Source organism: Dermacentor albipictus, chromosome 9 (assembly GCF_038994185.2).
Source record: "Dermacentor albipictus isolate Rhodes 1998 colony chromosome 9, USDA_Dalb.pri_finalv2, whole genome shotgun sequence".
Taxonomy (NCBI): domain Eukaryota; kingdom Metazoa; phylum Arthropoda; class Arachnida; order Ixodida; family Ixodidae; genus Dermacentor; species Dermacentor albipictus.
In genome coordinates this window covers 98,574,251-98,599,031 of record NC_091829.1, presented here as the reverse complement: position 1 = coordinate 98,599,031, position 24,781 = coordinate 98,574,251, and the positions used below count along the sequence as shown (strand labels likewise).

General features: G+C 44.1%; 1 protein-coding gene and 1 long non-coding RNA gene across 8 annotated transcripts in view; one reads left to right on the top strand and one right to left on the bottom strand.

Annotated features, from left to right (window-relative positions):
• Positions 1-3,390: 3,390 nt before the first annotated feature.
• On the top strand, positions 3,391-23,934 carry LOC139049546 (nuclear pore glycoprotein p62-like). The gene is made up of 9 exons (XM_070525091.1): positions 3,391-3,556; positions 6,166-6,231; positions 9,319-9,447; positions 12,084-12,135; positions 15,117-15,207; positions 17,826-18,052; positions 19,329-19,440; positions 19,926-19,992; positions 23,801-23,934. The coding sequence occupies exons 2-9, from the start codon at positions 6,171-6,173 to the stop codon at positions 23,875-23,877; spliced, it is 816 nt and encodes a 271-aa protein (XP_070381192.1). The 5' UTR covers positions 3,391-3,556; positions 6,166-6,170; the 3' UTR covers positions 23,878-23,934.
• The window catches only part of LOC139049549 (uncharacterized), a 115,008-nt gene continuing 109,420 nt past the window's right edge, over positions 19,194-24,781 (bottom strand). For all 7 annotated transcript variants that reach the window (XR_011508385.1, XR_011508386.1, XR_011508388.1 and 4 more), the window contains one exon: positions 19,194-19,423. This is a non-coding gene — a long non-coding RNA (uncharacterized lncRNA). The remainder of the gene's footprint in view (positions 19,424-24,781) is intronic.

Genomic DNA, 24,781 nt, shown 5'->3' with positions numbered 1-24,781 from the left:
TCCCTGCCAGCGTCGGAAGACACCTCAGGTGCTACCTGCCGGTCACCTCCAGCCGATCACCGTTCCTGTGGAACCGTTCTTTCGTGTTGGATTATACCTGCTCGGTCCCTTTCCCACGTCATCCTCTGGGAACAAATGGGTAGCCGTCGCGACTGATTACGCCACCCGATACGCTATCACTCGGGCTCTCCCTACCAGCTGCGCCACTGACGTCGCGGACTTTCTCTTGCGTGACATTATCTTGCTTCATGGCGCCCCGCGACAGCTGCTTACTGACCGTGGTCGAAACTTCCTCTCGAAAGTTATCGCTGACATTGTGCGTTCCTGCTCCATTCAACACAAACTGACTACTTCATACCATCCTCAAACCAATGGCCTGACAGAGCGGTTAAACCGTACTCTTACCGATATGCTGGTCAAGTACGTTTCCAAGGACCACCACGACTGGGACATTGGCCTTCCTTACGTAACATTTGCGTACAATTCTTCCCGGCACGACACCGCCGGATTTTCTCCCTTTTATCTACTGTACGGTCGCGAACCTACCTTGCCCCTAGACACGGCACTTCCTCCTGCTGCGGTCTCAACAAGCGAGTATGCGCGCGACGCCATCGCCCTCGCCGACCATGCACGCCAGCTTGCCCGTGCTCGACTTACGGCCTCACAGACCACTCAGCAGTGTCAGTACAACGCCCGCCATCGTGACGTACAGTTTTCACCTGGTGCGCTCGTGCTCCTGTGGTCGCCCTCTCGTCACGTCGGACTTTCAGAGAAGCTTCTTTCGCGATACACAGGGCCCTACCGCGTGCTGCGCCAGGTGACGCCTGTGACTTACGAAATTGCTCCTGTGGGCTCAAGCTCGACCTCTCCTGTGGCATCTAGTGATGTCGCACACGTCAGTAGGCTCAAGGCCTACTACACTGCTTCCGAGTCCGATCTTTAGTCGCTCCGGGACCGCGCTTTTGCAGCCGGGGTAGTGCTACGGCGCCATATGTGCGATCACGAAAGGCCAGCAGTGTGAAGACGACGACGACGATTTAGAAGCTAGCGCGGGCTGTTGCCTCTTGGCCAAGCGCAGCGTATTTTCCTTGTAAATATATTTGTACATAGCTTGTCGTCTGCGTCTTCCTACGTAACAATATTTTCCACTGTCGCGGCGTTTGAGCCGTTGCTCTCAATGAGCATCCCAAGGGCTTTGATTTTGCTGACGTGTGGAATGGTTCCTCCGTCTTTTGTTCTGAGAGTAATGAAGTGCGTGTCTCTGATTTTGTTCTTTGGCTTGAGACCGCTTCTCGATGGTTTGTAGACGAGGAGCTCCGACTTCGCAGGCGAACATCGCAGGCGAACATCGCAGGCCGGTGGGAGCGAGGTATTCCTCGATCGAGTCGATCGCTTGCTGCAGAGCGCTTTCAATTGATCCCAGGTTACCTCCAGGGACCCAGTGCATTACGTCATCTGCGTATATCGTGTATTTGACGTTCTCGATTTCATCCAGTTTCTTGCCTAGGCCGGAAAGCGCAAGGTTAAAAAGCGTCGGAGAGATGACAGAACCTTGCGGGGTGCCCTTGCCTCCGAGTTTGTATTTCTGGGACTTGATTTCCCCTAGACGGAGGGTGGCCGTTCTGTCGCTCAGGAACGATTTTGTATAAGCGTAGAGTCTCGTGCCGAGGTCGAGGTTGGAGATCGTGTCGAGTATGTAGTCATGTTATAAATTATCGAACGCCTTTTCGAGGTCTAGCCGTAGGATTACTCTCGCGTCTCTCGTGTCTGCGTCAATGATTTCATGCTTGAGGAGCCTCATGGCGTCTTGGGTGGATAACCCGGGTCTAAAGCCGATCATTGCTGCGGGGTAGATACCTTTTTCTTCGAGATGTTTCGAGAGCCTGTTTAGGACCACGTGCTCGGCTACTTTGCCGACGCAAGACGTGTTATTATTTCGCATTATTGGCAGCTCCTCAGGGACACCAAAGCAGCAGGAGGCACCAAAACTAGAACCATGGGCACGGACGCCACATTTGGTGATCCCTGTGTCTGAAGGGGCAAGGTTCTGGCTCGTGTTGTATAAGTAGCGGGTCGCTTTTTTCGTCGCGACGACAGATCGGATTTTTTACAAGCACTTTTCCAGGAGGGCACATGTAACCAGCAGACGGAGGCCTTGGGAGAGCACTTGAGCTTATAGTAAAGCAGACGGCGCAGGATATCCTGGGCACCCAAGGAGTGGTGGGGGAATCAAAGCTTGAAGCAGGGCGGTCCGTGGGTTGGGGCACGCGCAGGTCTCAGCGAGCCCCAACCCATGGACCAGTCATAACAATAATAGCACAATGATAAGGTTATAGTTTTAAAGTAAATGTTCTTTGTATTTTGGTGTGATCAATGGAGAGAAGCATTTAGCTTTCTGTCAAGTTAAATATGTATCTTGAAGTTTTACGAATATCTCATGAACCACTGGCACCACTTGGTCAGCCAAATTATGCTCACATATATGGTACATGACATGCATCTCTCATATATTGAAACGGTGAGTGTTGGGCATTTAAAAGAAAAAAGGTGTGTGTTGGATATGTCAATGAAGAGAATTGCTGTAGTGTATCCGTGTATAAGAACGCTTCTCGAAAGGAGTTTCAAGTATATATTTGTGTCACATCAAAGTTAAAGCCCATCTAGGCTTTCTTTTTTTTTTTCCTTTCCTTCGGTTTTCATGTTGGTCCCGACTAATTCTGAGACCAATTCAGTCCAATTGTGTTCAAAAAACCAATTCGTACGATTGTACCTGTTGGATTTTTCCAATGGGTGTCCTAAAACACAATTGGAAATATTGAATTGGAAATTTCCAACTGGTATGAGCAATTTTTTTTTTACTGGGCTGTCATCGGGCGATGTATGTCCATGTTTGCTTGTGCGCGCGTGACATCGTGCTGGTTAGTTTAGTTAAAACACGCTGATGGGCTAGTTGGTTTAGATCCATGATAGAATGTGTAAGCGCGACTGAACAAGGACGTGGAAAGCAGCCAGACAAAGACAGTCATGTCTCCGTATGTCTCTTTCTACGTCCTCGTTGAGTCACGCTTACATATCTATCATTGTTAATTTAGTTAGTAAGCGAATGTTTACAAGTTAATACGGCCGATTAAACTACTATCCTAATTTGCGATTGCAACCGTGGTGTTCCGCCTCTCCATCGAAACTGCAATTTTTTTTTTTTCTACCATGGGCCGGTATTCCAGGTAGGCGGGAAAACGGTTAGATGCAGATATACATACATAAATAGATACATAGCCCCAGGAAAGTGCGTGAGCTACCCAAAGAATGCTAACGCATTAAAAAATATATTTTCCCCTTCCATAAACAAAGTTATCATCACGATCATCACGATCATAAAACTTGCAAGTAGAGCAATCAGTAAGCGACGGTAAGCGATCCAAGTCGAGCCAAGTTCTGTATTTTTCCGCGTCGCGGCGCGGTTTGTGTTGTACGAAGTATTAATCACAAATTTTGAAAGTCTCTGAGCGACTTCTATTTCTAAGGTTTTGGCGAGGAACTTCCTTGCCTACAGAAGGTATGTGCCACATCCCATAAGACTGTTCATAAGCGAAGCCATTCCTATGGCCAAGCACACTGTGTTTTAGAAGCTGTTGCGCATGTACTATTTGTTGTCTGAAAATACCCCACTTTTATAATCGAAAAGGGTGCCTACGAAGAAGGGGACACAAAGAAAGTAGTGTGGTTACTGATGCCCTTATTCTGTCATAATCGAAGTCGTTGCAGTGGCGAAGCACACTGTTTTAAAATTGTCATTTGGATGGCGCGTGAACTGTGGTCGCGTTTTCGGACGCTGTTGCGGCTGTATTAATTGCTGTCTGAAACTACCGCACTATTATCATCGGAAAGGGTTCACACGAAGGAGGAGATAGAAAGAAAGTAGTGTGGTAATTGTTGCCCTTATTCTGTAGGCCGGAATGACACCTGCGTACAGCGCACTATGCGTGCCGTTTCGTTGCAGCTTTCTAATGCGTTTTGTATTCTTTGGAAATTCACTGCGATTTCTTATGGCTGCCTAACCGTTTTTGAGGGGCAATCTTCAAGATATTGCGCAGCTGGAAAAACCGCGCCGTGTTACCGATGACACTGCATCTTGGTAAGGAGAGCGTTATGACATTCTCCCCTCGGGACAGGTAACGTTATTATACGCCGTGTTCATGTAACCACAGTCCCCCTTACCCAATGCCTTGCTGAAGGTTGGTAAAGTGAGCAAAAACAAATGTGTTGTGATAGGTCGCGTTGAAGATCACTGTGACTACTAGGTTCAGGGAATATACCTACAGCAAGCAAACCGATATGGGTGATAAGCAACAGTGCGTTGTTTTGGTTGCATCTATACGTTGTACTACTAGAGGAAATAGACACGGACAAGCGCAGATTGAACGGCAACTCAAACGCATGAACCGGGGCCAAGATCCCTTGATAGCCATCTTCATGCTTAGATAACAATCCGAGGTTCTAGTAATTCCGTTAATATTGTTTGTCATACCTGTCTATCTACGATGCGAACCTCTTCGAGTATTCCTGCGACTGCTTTGCCGTCACGGACGTCATCCCTTATCGAAACTACCCGATATACGGCCGGACTCCACTTTTTCAAGAGCCGTTAAATGCCAAGCATCTGCCATACCAGCATACTTTGCCCCGGCTGACCTTCCACATATGCCCCCATGGGTAATGTCCAAAATACCGGTACGTCTATCTATTCCCGGAATTTCTAAAAAATCGCGAATACCTACCGTCGGCCTCAGACATTTATCACTTGAATATATGTCGAAAGAATATGACTCCTCGGTGAGCGTGTATACAGACAGCTCGGTCTCGTCGTATGCGTCTGGTGCGGCTTTCGTCGTGCCTGCGCATCAAGTCATTCGACGGTTTCGTCTGCATAACAAGACGACTACAACATCTACGGAATTAGTGGCAATAAGAGAAGCCGTTCAATATATTGCGCGACAGCCTCCTCAAATATGGACAGTTTTCAGTGACGCAAAATCGGCTCTTCAACTACTTAGAGTGGTGTTGAAAGAAAGCGCTTATAGTGTGTTGGCTCTTTAAACTGCCGAGCTCTACACTTTAGCGCAAGAAAACGGCCACCACATCACATTTCAATGGATCCCTAGTCACTGTGGTACACAGGGCAACGAACTGGCTGACGCCGAAGCGAAGAAAGCACTCAAAGAACGAGAGTCACTGCTTTCAATTCCTTTTTCAAGAGCGGGCGCCAACTGTCTCCTCTCCAGTGTCATTCGAAAATTGACAGCAAAGCACTGGGACAATCTGGATAATCGCCACAGACGACTCCAGAGATTGGACCCCACCATGAATTTTAGGCTACATCCGAAAATTCAACGAAGCTATGCCAGTCTTCTGCACAGACTAAGGCTGGGGGTAGCGTTTACGCGCGGATACGTGCACCTCATGCGACGCACCGAGTCTCCACACTGTGAGGTGTGCATTGTGACTGAGACTATAGGTCATGTGCTTTGTGACTGCCCTAAGTTTGTGGAAGAGCGTGATAGGTTGGTCAAGGACCTTACGCGTCTCGACAGCGCACCGTTGTCGGAGGATGTTATTTTAGGCTCTTGGCCAGACGCTCAGTCGAGTTTCAAGGCCATCAAGGCATTACTGAACTTTTTAAAAATTACGGGCCTGGACTGCAGACTTTGAGCATGCCAAATTGCTTGCCATATGTTCTACATCTTCCTTCTATCGTCATCGTCACCCATCATGCACCTCTTTCTTCCCTCTTTCTTTCCCACTTCCCCTTCCCCCAATGCCGAGTAGCTGGCTAGAGGAATATACCTTAGGCCGACCTCTCGGCATTTCGTGTCATTAAACTTCTTTCTCTCTCTTGTTTGTCATTCCTCACCTGCAGCTTTCCTTACTGAATGAAGTTCCTTTCCTTACTGAATGTAGTTTTGCATGTGTGGGGATATCTACAATTCAGAAGATTGACTTCTGAGCCACATAGTATTCATCCTGTTTACTTCGCAGCTACTATAACACATTTCTGTAGAGAGAAGTGTGGACGTTTGTGCGTGCAGCTTGTAACCTTGTGTGCAACTTTTGCTTAGCTTGCAAAGCATGTGATGTCAGTTCTTCCTTTGTAACCTCTTCATGCAGGCAAAATGTTGGGTGGCAACACTACCAGCACCTTCAACTTCGGCACCTCTGCCCCTGCTACATCAAGTATGTTGTCAGTGTATTTTCTTTAACACGCAGCGCACTTCTCAGAACAGCTGTTCATCTAATGAAAGCCCTGTGAGGCAGTGCAGTTTTCTGCCCAGTTTACCAAAACTGTTTACCAGGTAGATCGAATGGTAAAGCAAAATTTGACATGAAAGCATACAGTTTAGTTAGTATTAATTGTGGACTGAGAGAGCAAGCACTGTGTGTTGTCTATGTGTATTCTTTTTATTTTTTCTTCGGGCTTGTTGATCTTATTGAATTTTATCAATCACTGCAAAACATCAAACCCGATCAAACAAGTGTATTGTCATGGTTTTGTAGTCTTACTCTTCATGTGGCTGTCACCCAAGGTGAAAAAAATTACATTCTGGGGTGTTACGTGTCAAAACCATGATCTGATTATGAGGCACGCTGTAGAGGGCGACTCGGGATTAATTTCGACCACATGGAGTTTCTTAATGTGCACCCAATGCACTGTACGTGGACATTTTTGCATATCACGCCCATAGAAATGTAACTGCCATGACTGGGATTTGATCTCGCAACCTCGTGCTTGGAAACAAAATGCCAAAGCCACTAAGCAACTGTGGCGGATCATCACCTAAACTGCAGAAATGCCTTAATCAATCACTTAGAAGGTCAATGGCGTCACCTGCTGGCACTCTGAATTCCTACACAGCGAGGTACCATAGTTGTTCCTATGCGCAGTTTGTCCAAGCATAGATGACCTGTGCATCCATCACCAGTATTTGCATATCAGTAGATTTTTAGGAAGAGCTAGCACCATTCTGGGTTATTTAGGGGTGAAATTCACTTGTTTTAAAAGGGCACTAACGAGTGAATTAAATTGAGCTGTATTAGTAAATTATCTTTCTAAAATGCCAGTAATGCCACTTGTAGCATTAAACTAGAAAAGATGCAAAAATAAAAGGTGCGTGGCACCGCCGCATTGAAGTTCTGGCACCAGCTCGGCATGGTGTCATATATTTTGACAGCATCTGCTTCAGCCTAGTTAGTTTTTATTGGTAAAGATGGACTACATCGTATTCTAAAGAGGCCTCTGCAAAGTTCACTCTGAAAAATGTGGCATGCTCACCATGATAACTATCGGTTAAAGTGGCCAAAGGACTACATTGTATTCTAAAGGAGCCAATGACTGAACTGGGCTACTTGCAAGAACTCTTACCATGTTAAAACGGCCAATATACAAGAAAATATTTTGAAATCCTTGATGTCACACTGGCATAACGACGCTGTGGTCGGCAAGAAACTCACCATGGTTACTTAGTGGCTTTCGCGTTGCACTGCTAAGCACAAGGCGATGGAATCAAATCCCAGTCGTGACGGCCACATTTCGATGGGGACGAAATGCAAAAACGCCCGTGTATCACGAATTGGGTGCACATTAAGCAACCCCATGTGGTCAAAATTAATGCAGAGTCCCCCTCTGCAGCGTGCGTCATAATCAAATTGTGGTTTTGGCACGTAAAACCCTACAATTTAAAAAAACAAAATTAAAAATTGAGCTTCCATGGTCATTTTCTCTTCTAACGAACAAGCTCCTAGCATGAAAGTAAGGAATATAGATCTCTTAACGAATGCTACTATATCAGTCTCTTTAGTGTCCCATTAAGAAAGCACGCTAAAGTAGTTTGCTTTCTTTCTTACAAACCATGTATAATCCCACAACCACAACTTTAGTTACCACTTAATATCTAATTTCTGGCTGTAAAGAATATTCCTGCACGTTGATTGTCTTGTCTGTATGAACAATTGCTTAAAAGAAACATCCTTGTTTCAAGTACTTGCCACTGAGATGTTTGCAAGCTGTGAAAATTGTCCGGGACCGTTTAACAATTTTGTTGGGTTCCAGGAAGTGCCCAAGTGTATACTATAGTGTGCACGTAGTGCTTAAGAGCACCGACAACCACCCAGAATGTGTCACAAGATCTTGGTGGAAATGAAAAGGGCATAATTTATAGTGACAAATTCGAGCATGCTTGCGATTTAAGTAGGAATTATAATTTTAATATGGTGCAGAAAGCAGCAGAATATAGTAAGTGGCGTAATCTGGTGGTGACACCTTGGCACTTAAGATGTAAATGAAGTACTGTACTGTACTGGCTGTTATCAAATGCCGCATACTTATTGTTTAAAATTGCATTTGTTATATTATGTGTGCAGTTGCACTTTATTCTATGCGTATTGCGAAGTAAAAAAAAAAGGAAGTTCACGCTAATGAGCGACAGCGAATGGATTTACCCTCATTGCTTGCATGGCGGCACGCACGAGTACTTCTGTCATACAAAATGCCATTGACTGATGTACTGCCAGCACTACAGTAGGTTTGTTCCATTCAGAAAAGGTGCAGGCAATGCCGGTTGTGGTGCGCCAGGTGCGACCAATCGCTGCAAGGTTCATGGGTGCGCTGCACCATGACGACACCTTGCCTTGCACCCCTTGCAATCTAGGACGTGGGTGCAGGGTCCGCCACCGTACTTCAGACACTAGCGAGATCCTACGTGGGGCGCACCATAAACACGGGGAGAAGGTGCAAGGAAACTTGGTTACAGGTATATCCTACTACATAGCTTGACTTGGCTGAAAAAAGCCTCAACTTGTACACAGCCAAAGCCCCGAAAGCACATAGCTAATATTGCAGAAGTAATTCAACACTTTAGAAAACATGAACCACAGAAACATCAGCTTGATAAACAAAATATTACTGCCTTAGTGCTCGGGCCACATTTGTCGTCTGCTTCGCACCGATGCCAGTGTATAATTGCTATCACGCTTACCTATCACTGTTTCCAGCTGATGATGGATACATTCTCACTGCAGGTAGAAAAATTACTCGGGAAAAATGTTACGCTGTATTTTCCTTGTTACCACTGTATAGTTGGCACTCTGACTGCTCAGCTTTCCATTGCATTGAAAAAAAGCTAGTATCACAAAAGTTGGTTGTCAGTCCCTTTAAGCACCTTTACAGTAAAATTCACACTTCGAAGGATTTTCTTGAGAGGGTGGCAGGTGAGACTGGCCATAGAAAGCAACTGCGAACATCACATGCTTTGTTAATGCTTGCAGCATTCTCCTTTGGGACAAACAAGTCGACCCCCACGTTCAGCTTTGGTGGGCCACAGCCGTCGACGGGCTTGCCATCTGTCGCACCCACGGCTACTGCAGCGTCAACCACCACCACCACTGCCACCACTGGTAAGACGGCTGCTCGCATTTCGGCTATTCAGAGGAGTACACTGTAAATACGCTTACACATTTTAGTGTGTATCTTGTCCCCAGACAATAATTGTCACCTGTCGTGCATGCCTTTCCTTTCTTTGATGAAGTGCGTCCACTCCCTTGTCATGAACGACATGCGCATGTTCAGCATGGCATAACATTTTTGACCGAAAAGTAGCGAGTGCAGAGAAGAGAAATTTAAATAAGACAGGTAACGAATGCCTGTTAGGGACAACAGGTACCCCAAAGGGTGCAAGAGTATTCAGAGTGTGTTGGCACATATTTTTGAAGCTGTGGAAGCTCCACTATGGGCTTCTTGCACATAAAATGATGACACTTGGCAACTGTAAGGGTTTGGAAATGAGGTATCTTAATTTGATACTAGATTTAGTCTAGAAGTGCCTGGCATCATCAACATATCGCAATGTCATGACACGGGCCAACTTTTGTTGAAGTTGCTTACGATTAAGGCTACCTATGATGATGTGCCTCCTAAGTATCTAAACAAAAGTGCTGAAGGTGTTTCTTCTGGCCCTGCTCACATGTGGCAGTTGCAGCAATTGCAGGGGCAGGAGCAAGCCAGTGTTCCATGACAGCATGAGCCATCCACCGATTCGGTACCAAAGCTGATTAGCAAAAACAAGTAATAGTACTAAATTATATGGGGTGTTCTAATGCTTGCTCGTATTATTCTAGGGTTTAAGAGTTCGGACTCTCCAAGAGTGCTAACTTGGGCTAGTCTGTTGAACATTTACAAATTCAACAAGCAGCGCAAACAGCAGAATTATGCATTGTTTCTTTCCTATAGTCCTGTTGTCGGCACGATTTGTCCAGTTTTGACTTTATATTCGCACGAAAACGTGGTGAGTCAAAACTGTCATGTCAATACTCCTTTAACACATTCACTGCGATGTGGGTCTCTGGTGAGTCACAGCAGCTGTTCTCACTGAGTGGCTGTGCCAGGCTTGTCTGCAGGGCACAAGCGACATCTGTGCTAGAAATCAATGGAGAGGTAAAGTTCTTATTGCTTCTGATCTGATGCATTGCGGCACCATCTCTGTCCACCTTGAGAAAGCTTCAAAGGAGCACGACTTCCTGTTGAATCACTGCTGGGTCACGCCGCACCAGAGGAATATGACAAGTGTCTCACTGGTGGCTCATGACACACAAAAATTTAGACTTCAAAAAGTGCTGTTGCAGTGAATGTTTTAAGGCGCCAACTGAAACTAGCATTTATCTTCTGTATTCTTTCGCATGCATCAGTTCTTCACTGGTTGCAGTGTTAAGCACAAAGTCGTGGGATCAGTTTCTGCCCTCGGCAGCCATGTTCTTGATGGGGATGGAATGCATTCACACTCATGGATAGTGCCTTGGGTCTAGGTTAAAAGGACTCCAGCTGGTCTCAAAGTCAGTACTGACCCCATTGCTATGGCTTTTGTTATAGTCAACTTCAAAGGTTTGGGACCGTAATCCCAATAATTTAACTCGTGACATTGTGATTCGGTCTAAATAGCTGCAACTCTGAGCACGATTCTTGACATGTAGTTTATTTGATTTAATATTTAAGTGTTGATTAAACAGTGTACTTCGAAAACCTACGCTCCAATGTCACCAAAAATATGGCTGACTCTACTGTAGTTGGCGTCTACATAACGCAGAGTGTTTCACAGATCGTTGCAGCACGAGACGCCGATGCATGCCGAACTGGTGGGGTCAGAGCCGACCGTGACGCATATTATTTTTGCAACTTCGGCAAGCCAATGGGTACGCTTACGTTAGTGCTTCTCGAATTCGTCCTGGGTCATCAGCTTCTTTGGGTGGGGAATTTTGGCAGGAAGTTTTGATGAGTGTGCTTGGGCGAGAATCTTTCAGCGCAAGACACCAACGTGCAACGAAATTGTAACCCCTGAGATGCGTTTTGTTGTTTTCCTACATTGCATAGCGCTTTAAGACTGCAAAAGGAAACAACTAACTCGAGCTAGTTGGCAATGCCGCAATACGATGCCGCCCAAGCGAAACATCAGGCTCACTTCGCACTGCCTGCAGCTGGGAACTGTGGCGCGTTTGGGTTATCGCCTATTAAAAGCGTGCAATATCTTTCGACACTATGCCACACACACTGCGAAACAGATAGGTGAAGATGCTTATCGCAGTATGGCTGGCGGCAATAGCTATGAATGCAACGTGCAGTGACCTGCGATGAGATTTGCTGGTACCCACAGAGGAAACAGCGTGAATGCCGGATTTTTTCACATGATATGGGAGGGCTAGTACTGCAGGCAAGCTGTCGTGTTGGCCACCTACTGCTTTCAGTCGCGTGTGCCTCTGTCAATTTGTTGTTCACGTGGAATCTAGCAGCCAGAAATCGTATCATAAGATCGCAGTTTGTCACTGTAAAGAATGTTGGTGCTGAAAGATAGTGTTTTCCGTGAATGTAGTGACCGGTAAAAAGGAAGCATAACTGTATTGGGCCATTTTTGTGTTCTAAATCACGAATGTTAGCACTGGGAAATTGTATGAAGCAGGAGTGCATTGAGGTTCTACTCTAGCTAAACAGACGCAGTCCTGGAGGAGATTTGAATTTGTTGATTTCCAATTAATTGTTTTCACAGCTACGACTCAAGCCCCGGCACAGACAACCGGCACGGCTGCACCGTCTTCAACGTAAGTGCACTGTTTCGGGGGTTCCATGACAATGCACACAACAGCCTAGGTAGTCTCTTCTCCTGGCTTTTCATTTGCTTCTTTCATCTTTTATTTTCTTATATCTTTAATGATGCTCTGCAGCACTTGTCCTCAATGCAGCTTTTGATTATTATTATTATTATTATTATTATTATTATTATTATTATTATTATTATTATTATTATTATTATTATTATTCCTATGCTCATCATCTTGCAAAGTGGCACAGCACTCATGAAACAATATGCAGTATCATGTGCTCCTTTGAAGAAATAGAATGTTTATTGCATGAAAAAGCAACCAATGTGGCCGTAACGGCATCTTGTCCATGGCTTCTGTATAATTCAAGGAATGCTGCAAGACCAACCCACCCAAGAACGAAAGTTGCGAGATTTTGAAGAGTAATCTTGAGAGCATTTCTTGTGGTACTTCAAAGTCTCGCAACTTTTGTTCTAGGATAGCCAGAGCAGTGAGGTTGATCTGACCAACTGATACATTGCAAATCTTTGCAGTAAATCAATTAAAGGGAGCTTGCACAAAGTTATAAACAAGGAAGCTAAACAGAACTGGACCTCATATTCAAAATAAGCACATAACATTGCATGTATTCCCAAGTTTTACCCGTCGTGGTTGCTCAGTGGCTATGGTGTTAGGCTGCTGAGCACGAGGTCGCGGGATCGAATCCCGGCCACGACGGCCGCATTTCGATGGGGACGAAATGCGAAAACACCCGTGTACTTAGATTTAGGTGCACGTTAAAGAACCCCAGGTGGTCGAAATTTCCGGAGTCCCCCACTGCGGCGTGCCTCATAATCATAAAGTGGTTTTGGCACGTAAAACCCCATAATTAATTAATTCCCAAGTTTTCATCACCGTATCTCGAAGAAAAAATACATTTTAAGAAAACATTTGGTCTAAGATCCCCTTAACAGATTTGAGGTCTGTTCGAACTGTGAATGCAAGAGTATGGAGATGACCTCTCATAAACACATTTTCTCACTCCTATCCTGTGGCTTCCTTGTCTTCAGCACAAACGCATTTGTCGATGTGCTGCTTTCAGTTGTCGACAATTCCTCTTGTTGAGTGTAGTTTTTAACGTGTCTTCGATACAGCATTTCAATATAACTAATGATTTTCGGCAGTCCAATGAGATCTGTTATGTTGAGATTTCACAGTAGCACTTGAACCATTTATCCTCTCTCTTGTTTCCTATTGGGCCGAATCTTTTACGGTGACCATCTCAACAGACATGCCTATGTTGGCTTTCACTTTCAGTAATGCACTAGTATACACACTGTCACAAAATAGATGACAGAAGATCATGAGGAGCTAGAATGATAGGTGTCGCTAGCACCTTCGTGTTTTCAATGAAAAGCTTCATAGTAGGCTTAGTAAGCCACCTTTTGGTTTATACCACCTTGAAACCACTTCGATGAGCTAAGCCGGTGGAAGTAAACATTGTATGAGTTACCTGTAGGTGGCTGTGCGCTTGCGGCCACTGTTGGTTGTATTTTATTTCTACGCTGTCTTGTAATGTGTCTGGTGTACTGTGAGCATAGGCCAGAGAAGCATTGTTATGTGAGCGAATGCCCATTTCTTCTGGAGGCATACGATGCCATCCCTCCAGCCACTTTCTTGGGTACTTGTGTGTGTTTACAAGGTTAGCCCTGGAAGTGTCAGCCGGTGCTGCACACAGCCAAAGTTTTAAGTATTCTCTTTCATCTTTTCCTTTTTTCTTTTCATCCACTTTCACGTCCCTTTGCCTGATTATTTCTACTTTTCAATGAAACGTAATGAATAACTTCCCCTGTGCTTTTTCAGCTTCATTGTCTCATGCTTCGTATGATTATAAAAAAATTTAGCCCCTCAACTGCCCTTATTTGCCTCGTTTGTTGCATAGCGAGAGCCTTGAATTAGGCAGCCTTGGTGGTGCCATGAGGTAGTGTACAAGGGTTTATTGGCCAGTTGCAGTGCTCCTAAGCTTGCCTACCATGTGACAGTTGCGGTTAAAAGGGCGTCCGCTGCCTTAGCGGTGAGTTGTGCTGGCCACCGCTGTCGGGGCTAACTACATACACAAATGCCCCCACAATATGTGCGCAGAAAAATAGCGCAGCGATAAACTGATTGGTGATGCACTGCAAGCGTAATGTGGAGATGGAGAATGTGGGTTCAGTCCCCACCTGCCAGATGATTTCTTTTCGGCCACTTTCATTACCCTTTACTTGATTATTTATACATTTCATTGAAACATTATAGTCAAGTTGCCCTGTGTTTCCTCTGACTTCGTATGATCAGGACACCAAGCTGCTATATCCAGTTCTTCTGTGTTTGTGAATTTTTACCCTCTGCCACACTAAGACGTTCTGCTGCTGCAGCCACATACTGGTTCGGACAGAATGCCAAGATGTTGATACATTGAAATAAACTCGAGTGGTCAAAAATTTCGATCACCGAACTATGGCCTCTCTCGTGGCCCGATTGTTGCCTTGAGGTGTTAATTTAATAAATGAATGAATGAATCGGTTAATTAATTGTTCAAGCACTTGCCACACTCATCGAACTGCGTTGGGGATGAACATAGTCATGGCACTGCTTTACCACATGGAAAGGGTGAAAAGTTTGCAATATAAAGGAATATAGACGCTCAGTTTGCCAAATGGCTTCGGAGCGACTTGCTGGAAGGTTATCATGTGATTTAAGAAAAAGGAAAGCTTGTTAATTGCTGTTTGTCCTCGGCTTTTGTCAGCACTGCACAATATAAACTGCACTGCATGAAAGTAATATTTACAGAAGGTATGCCCACCAGTCAAAGCTTATTTTATGCTTCAGGCAAGGAGCTTAGCAACTGTGATATTGCCTAAAGCACGCATTCAAAAATATGGCTGTGGTAATGCCAACATGAATAATTTGTGTGAAGCCGTGTAGTGAGTGCACTCAGTCGCACCTGGGTCACCTTCCAGAATGCACTACCGACTGCTGGAGGAGTCCGTCAACCAGTGGAAGGTGGAGCTGGAAGAGCTGGAGAGAAACTTCATTGACCAAGCTACGCAGGTGAGATTTGCACAAGAACTAGAACCATCACACACAGACTGCAGCATAAAGCTGCAGTCTGTGTGTGATGTCTCTTGTGTGCAATTCACGAGGATTTGCATTTATCTCTTAAATATTTAAAACTGTTTATTTTATAACTATTGCAATGTCAACATCGATGGTATCAGCTGTGCCTTTTCAGACATTGTTGGACCACATGTCATGGTATAGCTGGCATGAAGAATACAGGGTTGAACGAACACTGGTTATACTGCAGCACGTAAGCACCAAGTCCGCCGACAGCAATTGCTGTTGGACCACATGCATTGTGTGCATATTGGTGACTAGGTGACTGAGGTGACCTAACCTCACATGTCAAAAAACAGGACTGTGCGCCACTAGGTACTGCAATGCACCAATGGATAACACACGTGATATTACCCTTCCCAAGCCAGTGCATTGTTCATGAGAGGCACATAAGCCTAACCTGATCTTCATTATTGTCATCACCTGATTTTGTATATAGTGCAACACAGCTGACTTCATCCTACACTTCTTCGTATTTGCTAATCTCATCACAACCACTAATTCCTGTGCAGTCCTTGATTGTGCTTCTCTTCCCTTGGTACCCATTCAGTTACTGTAATAGTCCAGCAGCTATCTACTCTATGCCTTACATGAACTACCCTAGCTACACTATCCCCTACCCCTATTTGTTGTCCTAATTCACACCAGTGCCTTTAGTATTCTACTGGAATCAACATTCTGAGTTCTATGTAGTGGTGTGCGAATATCAAAATTTTTTAATATGAATTGAATATCAGATAATGATATGCACATGTATTTATTAACAAGTTGGGTTAATTGGTTATGTTGAAACATTGCAAACGCATTGTGAAAGTTAAAAAAAGTAAAACAGTAAGCCGTTGTGCCAAAACATTGTGTATTTGGCTCATGTTAACTTGGAAAATTTGACAATTCCCAATAGCTGTCCTCATGAGCCTGTGCCTTATTAAACCACATCACACGCCCGTAAACTCGCAGGCATTTGACCCTGTGCCAATTATTACCCATCATACTTGCTGTCGAGGAATAAGCTCAGAATTGGGGATGGCGCTGGAAAAAAAAAAGGAAATGCAGCCAATCCTGTGCCCCTTGCTACTGAGAGGCTGGCTTTCCCGCGAAGTTGAGACGTTTAGTGGCTAAGTACGCTGTACTGACAGAATTTCGCTAGCAACACGAAATAATCACAAAATTAAGTGTAAAATTGCTACAATATACCTATATTAGAAACAAACGCTAAGAACTGTGTTTGCTACCGCACAGGCAGCAATGTATTCGACTTGATTCGAATATTCATATGCAACCAAATATTCGAACATTTCCTAAATGTATATTTTTTTCTAATCGAATACGATTATTAAAATATAACATTGGATAGTATTGCAACCTTTCGACTATTTGCACACCCCTAGTTCTGAGCTAAATGAAGTTTGACACTTTCCTGTCCGCACCTATTCACCTATGATTGCAAACTTGTATTTTGCCACCTGAATGCTCTCAGACTGCTAGCTCCGTGTTTGGCTTATCTGGAAACTATTTAGTCGGGTTCGTTTTTTTTTCCGCCACGCACGGATTTTTAAAGCGCCTTCGAAGACGAGGTATGGCTGGCACGCTGAGTGCTTGTAGTTTCCAAGATGGCGTCAGTGTTGCACACCATTGATGCATGATGCATAGAAACATCACATTTCTACTGATTCTAATGCATCTGTACACAAAATTGTGGAATTTGGAAACAGCACTGATGCAGAAGACAAGTTCGGTTTGTCAGATTTCCAAACGGAGCCTCGCTTTTTTTGCCGAACCGCTTCAAAGCTGCCGTGTGCCGACGTAAAGATATCCTGCGTGCTCTAAAGGTCGCAGTTCTTACCTGCAGGGCGTTAACAACCTTTGGTCGGGTTCATTTGCTGGCGGCCACGCAGCGAGTCATTTCGTGCGAAAAGACAGCTGGGAGTCGACCTTGGCATCGTGCTAGGGCTAGTCACTGGGATGAACATGTTCCTTTTTATCAAGAAATTTTCACACAGAAAGATGATATTTGCTACAATATTGCACAGGCCCTTACGTTAAGAATGTACATTCTGAAATTCTTTAAAAGCTTTTATGTGTAAACGAACAGTGACATTTTTATATAACTTTTTTTTCCATTAAATGTTCGAAAAATTTTTTTAATTCTTTTTAATAGACATGTTGTTTCAGTGTAGTACTGTTGGAAAGAGAATTTTTTGCTATTCAATACGACACTATAAACTTAAGTATCAAGCATGCTCTGTGATAGGGAAGGTATTTTCTAGGCTACATAAAAACTGCTGCTTTTCCCACAGGCAGGAAAGTGTTAACCACATAATGTTTGGTGTTCAAAACATGACAGCGATAACACTTTTTCAGCGTCTGCACTGTGTTAAGCACTGCCTTGAAGATTTTTGTTCCGTTGCTCAGGGGGAGGCGTCGCTGGGGGCTACGACATGAACACCACCTATTCGCGTGGACCGTATACTTCGTTAAACCGAAGTTTAACTGCGTTGTAGTGGCAGGGCAATGTTTGTTCAATATCCTCCTTGATGCATGCACTGGCGCAGGTTAACGCCTGGGACCGTCTGCTGCTGTCAAGCGCCGAGCGAGTGGGCCAGCTGAGCTCGCTCGTGGAGCGTGCTCAGCTGGACCAGCAGCGGCTGGAGCAGAAGCTGGACTATGTGGCTGCCCAGCAGGGGGAGCTCGAGCGGCTACTGGCACCCCTCGAGTCCGCGCTGAAGCAGGCATCCGCCCTCTCTGTACAGCAGCACGCCGACCTCGAACGTGAACACACGTAAGAGTTGTGACTGGTGTTGACGAGTGTCCGAGAGACGCACTGATGGTTGGTCTTGTAAAGCAAGAAGGCTGTTTGAAAAGGGCAAAGTCTCTACACTTGAAAGTAGCATGGCGTAGTGACCCATACCCATGTGGCGTAGTGACCCATACATATGACCCACTTGGCTTTCTGACCATTTGTTACTTTATGTTACTACCAACTGTGAACTTTTTTTTTATGTTGTTCAGCACATCGTTCTGAATTAACTGTTACCCGTGTGTTTCGTTCTATATCTGTAATATGTCTTTATTTTGAATGCCATTACTACTAACACCAATGCCCCTATGGCGGTGTAGGTATATACAAGCAAATTGCCTGAAGAGAAACATTTCACAGCTGTGCTGTTGCATGCATGGACTGCAGGGAAGTAGGGGGCTTTGGATTAGCATTTCTCTTGTAGCTGTCAAGATTATATTCAAGACTTGCTTGGTGACCAATGCTTTGTCTGCCACAATGGTTTAGTCTTTATTAGAACAAAGTATGATATTGTGTGTATATGTTGTTGTTCTTTAAATGCATGAACATTCCTATGTCAACTCACTGAGAAAAACTGGCACTGACACATGACGCTCACAAGCCAAGTGTCTTACATACCGGGCTAAACAACCATGCTTGCAGAAGGCAGATATATCTGAACCATGTGAATGTCTTGTACTTCATTGTCAGTTGTGCAACACAGACAGATAAGTCAATGAGTTGATAAGGATGATAAGGAGTGATAAGTGGTTTATTGGTCCAGGTGTGGTTGATAATGTTTAGAGTGATAATGGCTTATAATGGTTGGAGCCATTCCTGGTAAGGTTAATAAGGACTGATAAGGGTTGGGTCAAGTCGGATAAGGGTCACATCACTTCTCATAAGATAACGGCCGATAAAGGTGGATAAGGGTCAGATCATGTCCAATCAGGTTGATAACGACCGATAAGGGTTGATAAGGGCTTATACTGGTCGAACCAAAAGCCAAAACAGATTATAAGGCCAATAAAGTATGCATTTAATGAACTGCCTACTGCTTTGTCAATCGTGGTAAACAACATACATCGCGTCTTATGTGTGGAGATGAGCAAGTGGCACACTGCTTACGCATAATTAAGCAACTCCAGTGGAGTTTCTGCATTTTTTGTTTTTCAATTTATTACGTAATTCTTGGCTGAAACAGGAGCAGTCTTGCAGGAGTGTAGAGTCCTGTCATTGCACTCCTGAACTGCCTCTCTTTCTTGCAAACGTGTCACAGGTACCACATGGCGGAGAACATCAACTCCCAGCTGAACTGCGTGTCCTGGGACATTAGGGACATCGTGGAGCAGTTGAATGCGGCCAATGCATTTGCTGCACAGGACAAGCCGGTCAGTACCCATATTGTATTCAGAATGTGACTAGATTCGACTCGTTCCGGTTTGAAGCTTCGGGGACTATGCATTTTTGTTTAAGTTATCATTTGAAATTGTCCAAGCTTGAATAAATTATGTTCTAGGTCATCTTGAAGGGGCAGCGCAAAAAGACGATGACAGAAGGCAGGAAACACACAGGACAGCGCTGTCCTGTGTGTTTCCTGCCTTCTGTCATCGTCTTTTTGCGCTGCCCCTTCAAGATGTTCAACCAGTACCAACTCGCCCAAATGTCGATCGTTCTAGGTCATGTTTATACATTCCCATGCAAAATTATTTGCTCACAAAGAAGTTTTACACTCCTCCAAATCCTGGAATGGAATGGAGTGCATACAAAAGCTGATGTACTAGACATTCAGTTTTGAAAGCTTATTCTACTACATAGTCTCAACAGATCTGCTGTTTAGTGTCCCATTAACTTTTGTGCCTCTTCTCTTTTGCAGCTGCAACAGATTTCAAAGGTCCTGAATTCTCACATGGATGCCCTTATGTGGGTGCAGCACAACTCAGGTGAGCAGCATTACTCTGATTTGTGCTGCTCATGTAGCTATACATTAGAACTCCTGTAATACCTTTTCTATGGGACCGCAAAATAAAAACACAATACCAGGAAAACTTATTGTGTGAACATGCTGTTAAAGTTGTGCAAACATGCTGTTAAAATCATGTGAACGTGCTGGTAAACATTAAAAACAAGGACACTATGCGTGGCTCAGCCTCCAAAGGATTTACAGTGCGAACTGCAAACCATTTGAAGGGTAATGCAAACTCATCAGGGACTGGCTAAAAGTTCAAAGTATCAAATTCAGAAGGAAATGAGTAGCTTATCCAAAGGTGGCTAGAAAAGGTGTGTTGTATTCTCAATTCATCACTTTTTGGGATACCTTATCTTTTGCACGATTTAGCATGACTAGTGCTAGGACGCGTCGGCGTCTACGAGCGATGGCTTTCTGGGCACCATGCCAAGCACGTCATCTTACCACAGGATCGCTGTCGATGTATCCGGGGCTAGGTAACTGATAGTAGTATCTTTGAACGTTATCGTCCAAGAATACGGCCTAAGTTTGTCAACGCGTTGCTGCTCACACATATGCATGCCTGTGGCCTGGTCATTTTGTATTTCGATCATTGTCATGCTGTTGCTACACATAGAGGGAACCACAGTCAATGCATGCACCAAATCTTCATCCCCTGACAATATACCCAAAGTCTACCAAGTTGCGGCTGATGAATGATTGCAGGTTTCTTCAAATGATCATCATCCAGCGCTTCCCTCACATAATCACCGCCCTCATCGGTGCTGACATCCAGGGTGTAGTCGGCGACAGTTGAAGCTGCTTGAAGTCGCCCAGGATTGTCGCTATTTAAAATGTAAATGAAAAGCATTCAACGTGCAGAACTTGCTCAACAAAAAGCCGATGCTGCATTTCAACATGTAGCAGCTTGGCTTGGCTGTAGTTTAGGTGCATTTGGCGACTACTCGATCAACTAGGCTTTGCTTGTTCCAGTTTCAAGAGTCGCAACATGGCTGACACCAATGCCGGCAACGCATTAAACCCAAGATATTGCTTTTTTTTGGGGGGGGGAAGCAGAGCGCTGGAACAGAATGCACTCTGTTTTTTATCTGGCCTGCTCGGCTTGTTTCTTCCTATCTATGTTACGCTGTACCAGTTTTAGAATAATATCAAGGGAGTTCCACTGTATGCCACATTTTCTAAACTGTGATGCGTCATTGATTATAATGCACGCTTACTTTTTGCATCGGCAGAAAGCAATAAAATGCAATTTAGTGCGAATTGTAATGCACACATTTCGATTCCCACATGGAAATTACATTCTTTATGGAAGATTCATTCGAAGCGTGGTACAATTTTGCGTGTCGGTCGCTTTCATTGGTGTTGGTCAGGCAAAGAGCTTCAGGACCTATGCATTCTTTCTTTCTTTCTTTATTCAGTTCTGCAAACCTTTTACAGGTCCAAGCAGGGTGGGTTGAATGGCAAGAAAACAATAATAACAAAGTAAAAAAAAACATCAAAGTGTGGCGAGAGGCAATAAAGAATCATTCCAGTCGGAAACAGTGCGAGGGAAAAATGAAAACTTGAGTAAATCTGTTCGCGCAAAATACGGCGTCAGGGAATTAGGATGATGGTGGCGTGTATGCCTTGACGTTGAAAGTGACAGATATGGAGAAGGGTTAATAGCTAGATCTTGATTCCAAAGCAAGAAAAGAAATTGCAAACGTAAATTTTTTCTTCGTTGTTTGAGACATTGGATACCGTTAATCTGCATTAATTCAGAGGGTGAGTTATACAGGGAAAATTTAGAATAAATAAACATTACAGCTCTTCTCTGTACCTTTTCTAGGTGGGTGCTGTTGTGTTTATTAAATGAGTCCCAGACAATGCATGGATATTCAAGTTTCGGTCTAATTGGTGAATTGTAAGCAAGTAATCTTACGCTAGGGGGAGAATTTCTAAGCTTATGTCTTAAAAAATACAGTTTACGGAATGCGGAAGAACAGATGTTATCTATATGTGAATTCCTTGATAAAGTATTAGTAAGTGTGACACCCAAATACTTATATTTCGTCTCTTCCAGCAAAGGTGACGAACCTAACCTGTAGTTAAAAGAAAGCGGAGCTTTTTTGCAAGAGAAGTGAAGAAAGACGGTCTTATCAGTGTTAAGTTTCATGTCCCACGTTTCATACCATTCAAAAATCTTAACAAGAGAGGAGTTGAGATGGATTTGGTTGTTAATTGAAGTTATTGCTTGAAAAAGCACACAATCATCTGCAAACAACCTGATTTGGACATTCGGATCAAGTTCAGTAGTAATGTCATTAATATATAATAAAAACAATAATGGCCCCAGCACACTTCCTTGAGGCACGCCAGAGCCGACCGGAAGGCAACCTGATTGTTGCTCATTAACTGCTACAAATTGGTAGCGACTGGTTAAATAGTTTGAAATCCATATGATTAAAATTTCTGGGAGGCCTATGCATCTGAGTTTTAATATTAGTTTGTCATGGGGAACTCTATCAAAAGCTTTACTGAAGTCAAGAAATATTTCATCAATCTGACCGTTCTTATCGAGACATGAAGCGAGTGAATGTATTACTGTCACTAGTTGTGTAATTGCTATTGTTACCTATGTGAGTATTCTCACATAGGTAACAGCTTCTAGTGAAGCCAGAAAGAAATATCCCAATGCTTGCACGTCAAATTCACCCTCAAACGAGCCTCCTAAGCCACGTATGTTTTACTTAATACCCATTAATTCAACATGGGGTTTGCCACAAACTTAGCTGCTATGACAAGCCCAGCATATTGGCGAGTAGGGGTGTGCGAATAAGTAGTGATTTTTGAGACCGAATCGAATACGAGTCGAATACTGCTAGAAGCAAATGAAATGAATGTCGAATAGCTTTCAAATAATGAACAGTCGTTATTGCGATTAATATAAAATGTCACATTCTTGTTTGGCAAGTTTCTTTCATTATATACTAGTTATGTTATGAAGCGTTATTAAATGCAGATGTGGAGCATTAGGAGCAAACAAGTAGTTTCCTTGCATGTGCAGGACTCTACAGGTTGTACAGCGATCATATACACCCCCTGAAAAGTATGGCTACCTAAGCAACCTAGCCTGCTCTATTACACAAATTCTCATGTTTTATGTCTACACTATGGCCACTGGGCTGAAAATTTACCAGACCGTTGCTTCAATTTTATGTTTAACTGGGCGCAGTTCACGTTTTGAAATATTTGAAAATTATTCGAGAAATGTTCACATTTACAAATAGTGACTATTCGATTCATTATTCGAATGTTTCAAATATTCGCACACCACTATAGGTGAGTGATGATCTCACTTAAGATTAGTTAGTTAAATTTAGCTGTTGGTGTTACTGGCGGTTACGCATCAATTTTGATGTGCTGTAAATCTTGGCCGTTTTTTATACATGCTTGGAAACGACACCCCGTATGTTGCATGGCATCCAAGGCACATAGTGACACTCCCAAAGCTGTTTTGAACACCTAGGTATGACTTCACATTCTTGTTAGCAACACTATTCTTTTTTACTACAGAGTAATATTTCCCTAGGTTGAATTTCTTTAGCCAGGAATCAACGTAAAATTTACGCAAGGGCCCCAAGGTGTAGTTGTGGAATGTGAAACACGCACGACGCCGACCAACCTGTTTGCTCCACATACTGCAGTACACTTGTCTGCAGCTCATGTTTAGTGAACTGTGGCCGTGACATTACTGTCCTTGGCATCGGCACTGTGTCATTCAAGCTTCCTTCATGCCACAGGTGTTCTACAGCAGAAGCTGCAGGACCTGGAGCGCGCCTGCCAGCAGCAGAGAGCCGACCCGTTGCTGAAGCGCTAACACCCAAGCAGCCACAAGCCTCTTTATTTCGGTGTTAATAAATTGTTTTGGTCCTCACTGCCAGTGGTCGTGTCTGCCTCTGCCACATCTGCTCATATGGACGATGTGAGGAATGGAGGTGTGAGGCTGCAAAACTCAGTCATTTCGCATCTTTGAAAATAATGTTGGATCCTGGCAATTTGCCTCTCTGAGCATGTGGTGCAAGTCCAAAAAGTTTAGTATGGACAAATGCGCAGATCAATAGGTACGGTCAAATTCAGAAGGAAGAAGGTGGAACATTCACTCACTTTGTTTGGGCTACCTGAACTAAACCTGTTGAGATGAGCCCAGTCAAGCTGAATTCTTAGATATGAGAAACAATGCGTAAACGTTTAGTTGGTTTTTCCATTCTCTGAGAAAAAAGTATCCACCATGACAAACTGCGAATTTGGTTAAGGCAGCTGCACCGATGCCTGCTGCTCAGTTCGGCCAGGGGCCTGGCCAAGTAGCAGTTCATGGTATTGTAGGGGGATAATTTACTATTTTGCAGCTCAAATTATTTTTCTTTTTAGAGTTCCTTTAATGGTGGAAATCTTCAAAGCGGTGTTTACGAGGTTCAAGTGCAACTTAAGTGTCTCGCAGCCTACATCATCAGCTACCAAAAAAAAAAGACGTTGCCTGCGCTAATAAAATCGAGTTGCACATGCACACAGTGCATCAAGCCAGTGTGAAAGGTTCATTGAAGAATGGTACCTATGTCACGTACCCAGTCCCGCATTCCCAGTGACCCGTTCAGCATCCAAGAGGTTCGCTGAAGAGTGGCACACAGGTAGACAGTGCCACATGTTCGTCTGAAAGTTGGTTTGACACCCTGTTCCCTCAGCACAGCAGCCTGATGCACTACCTATTGGACCACAGACAACCC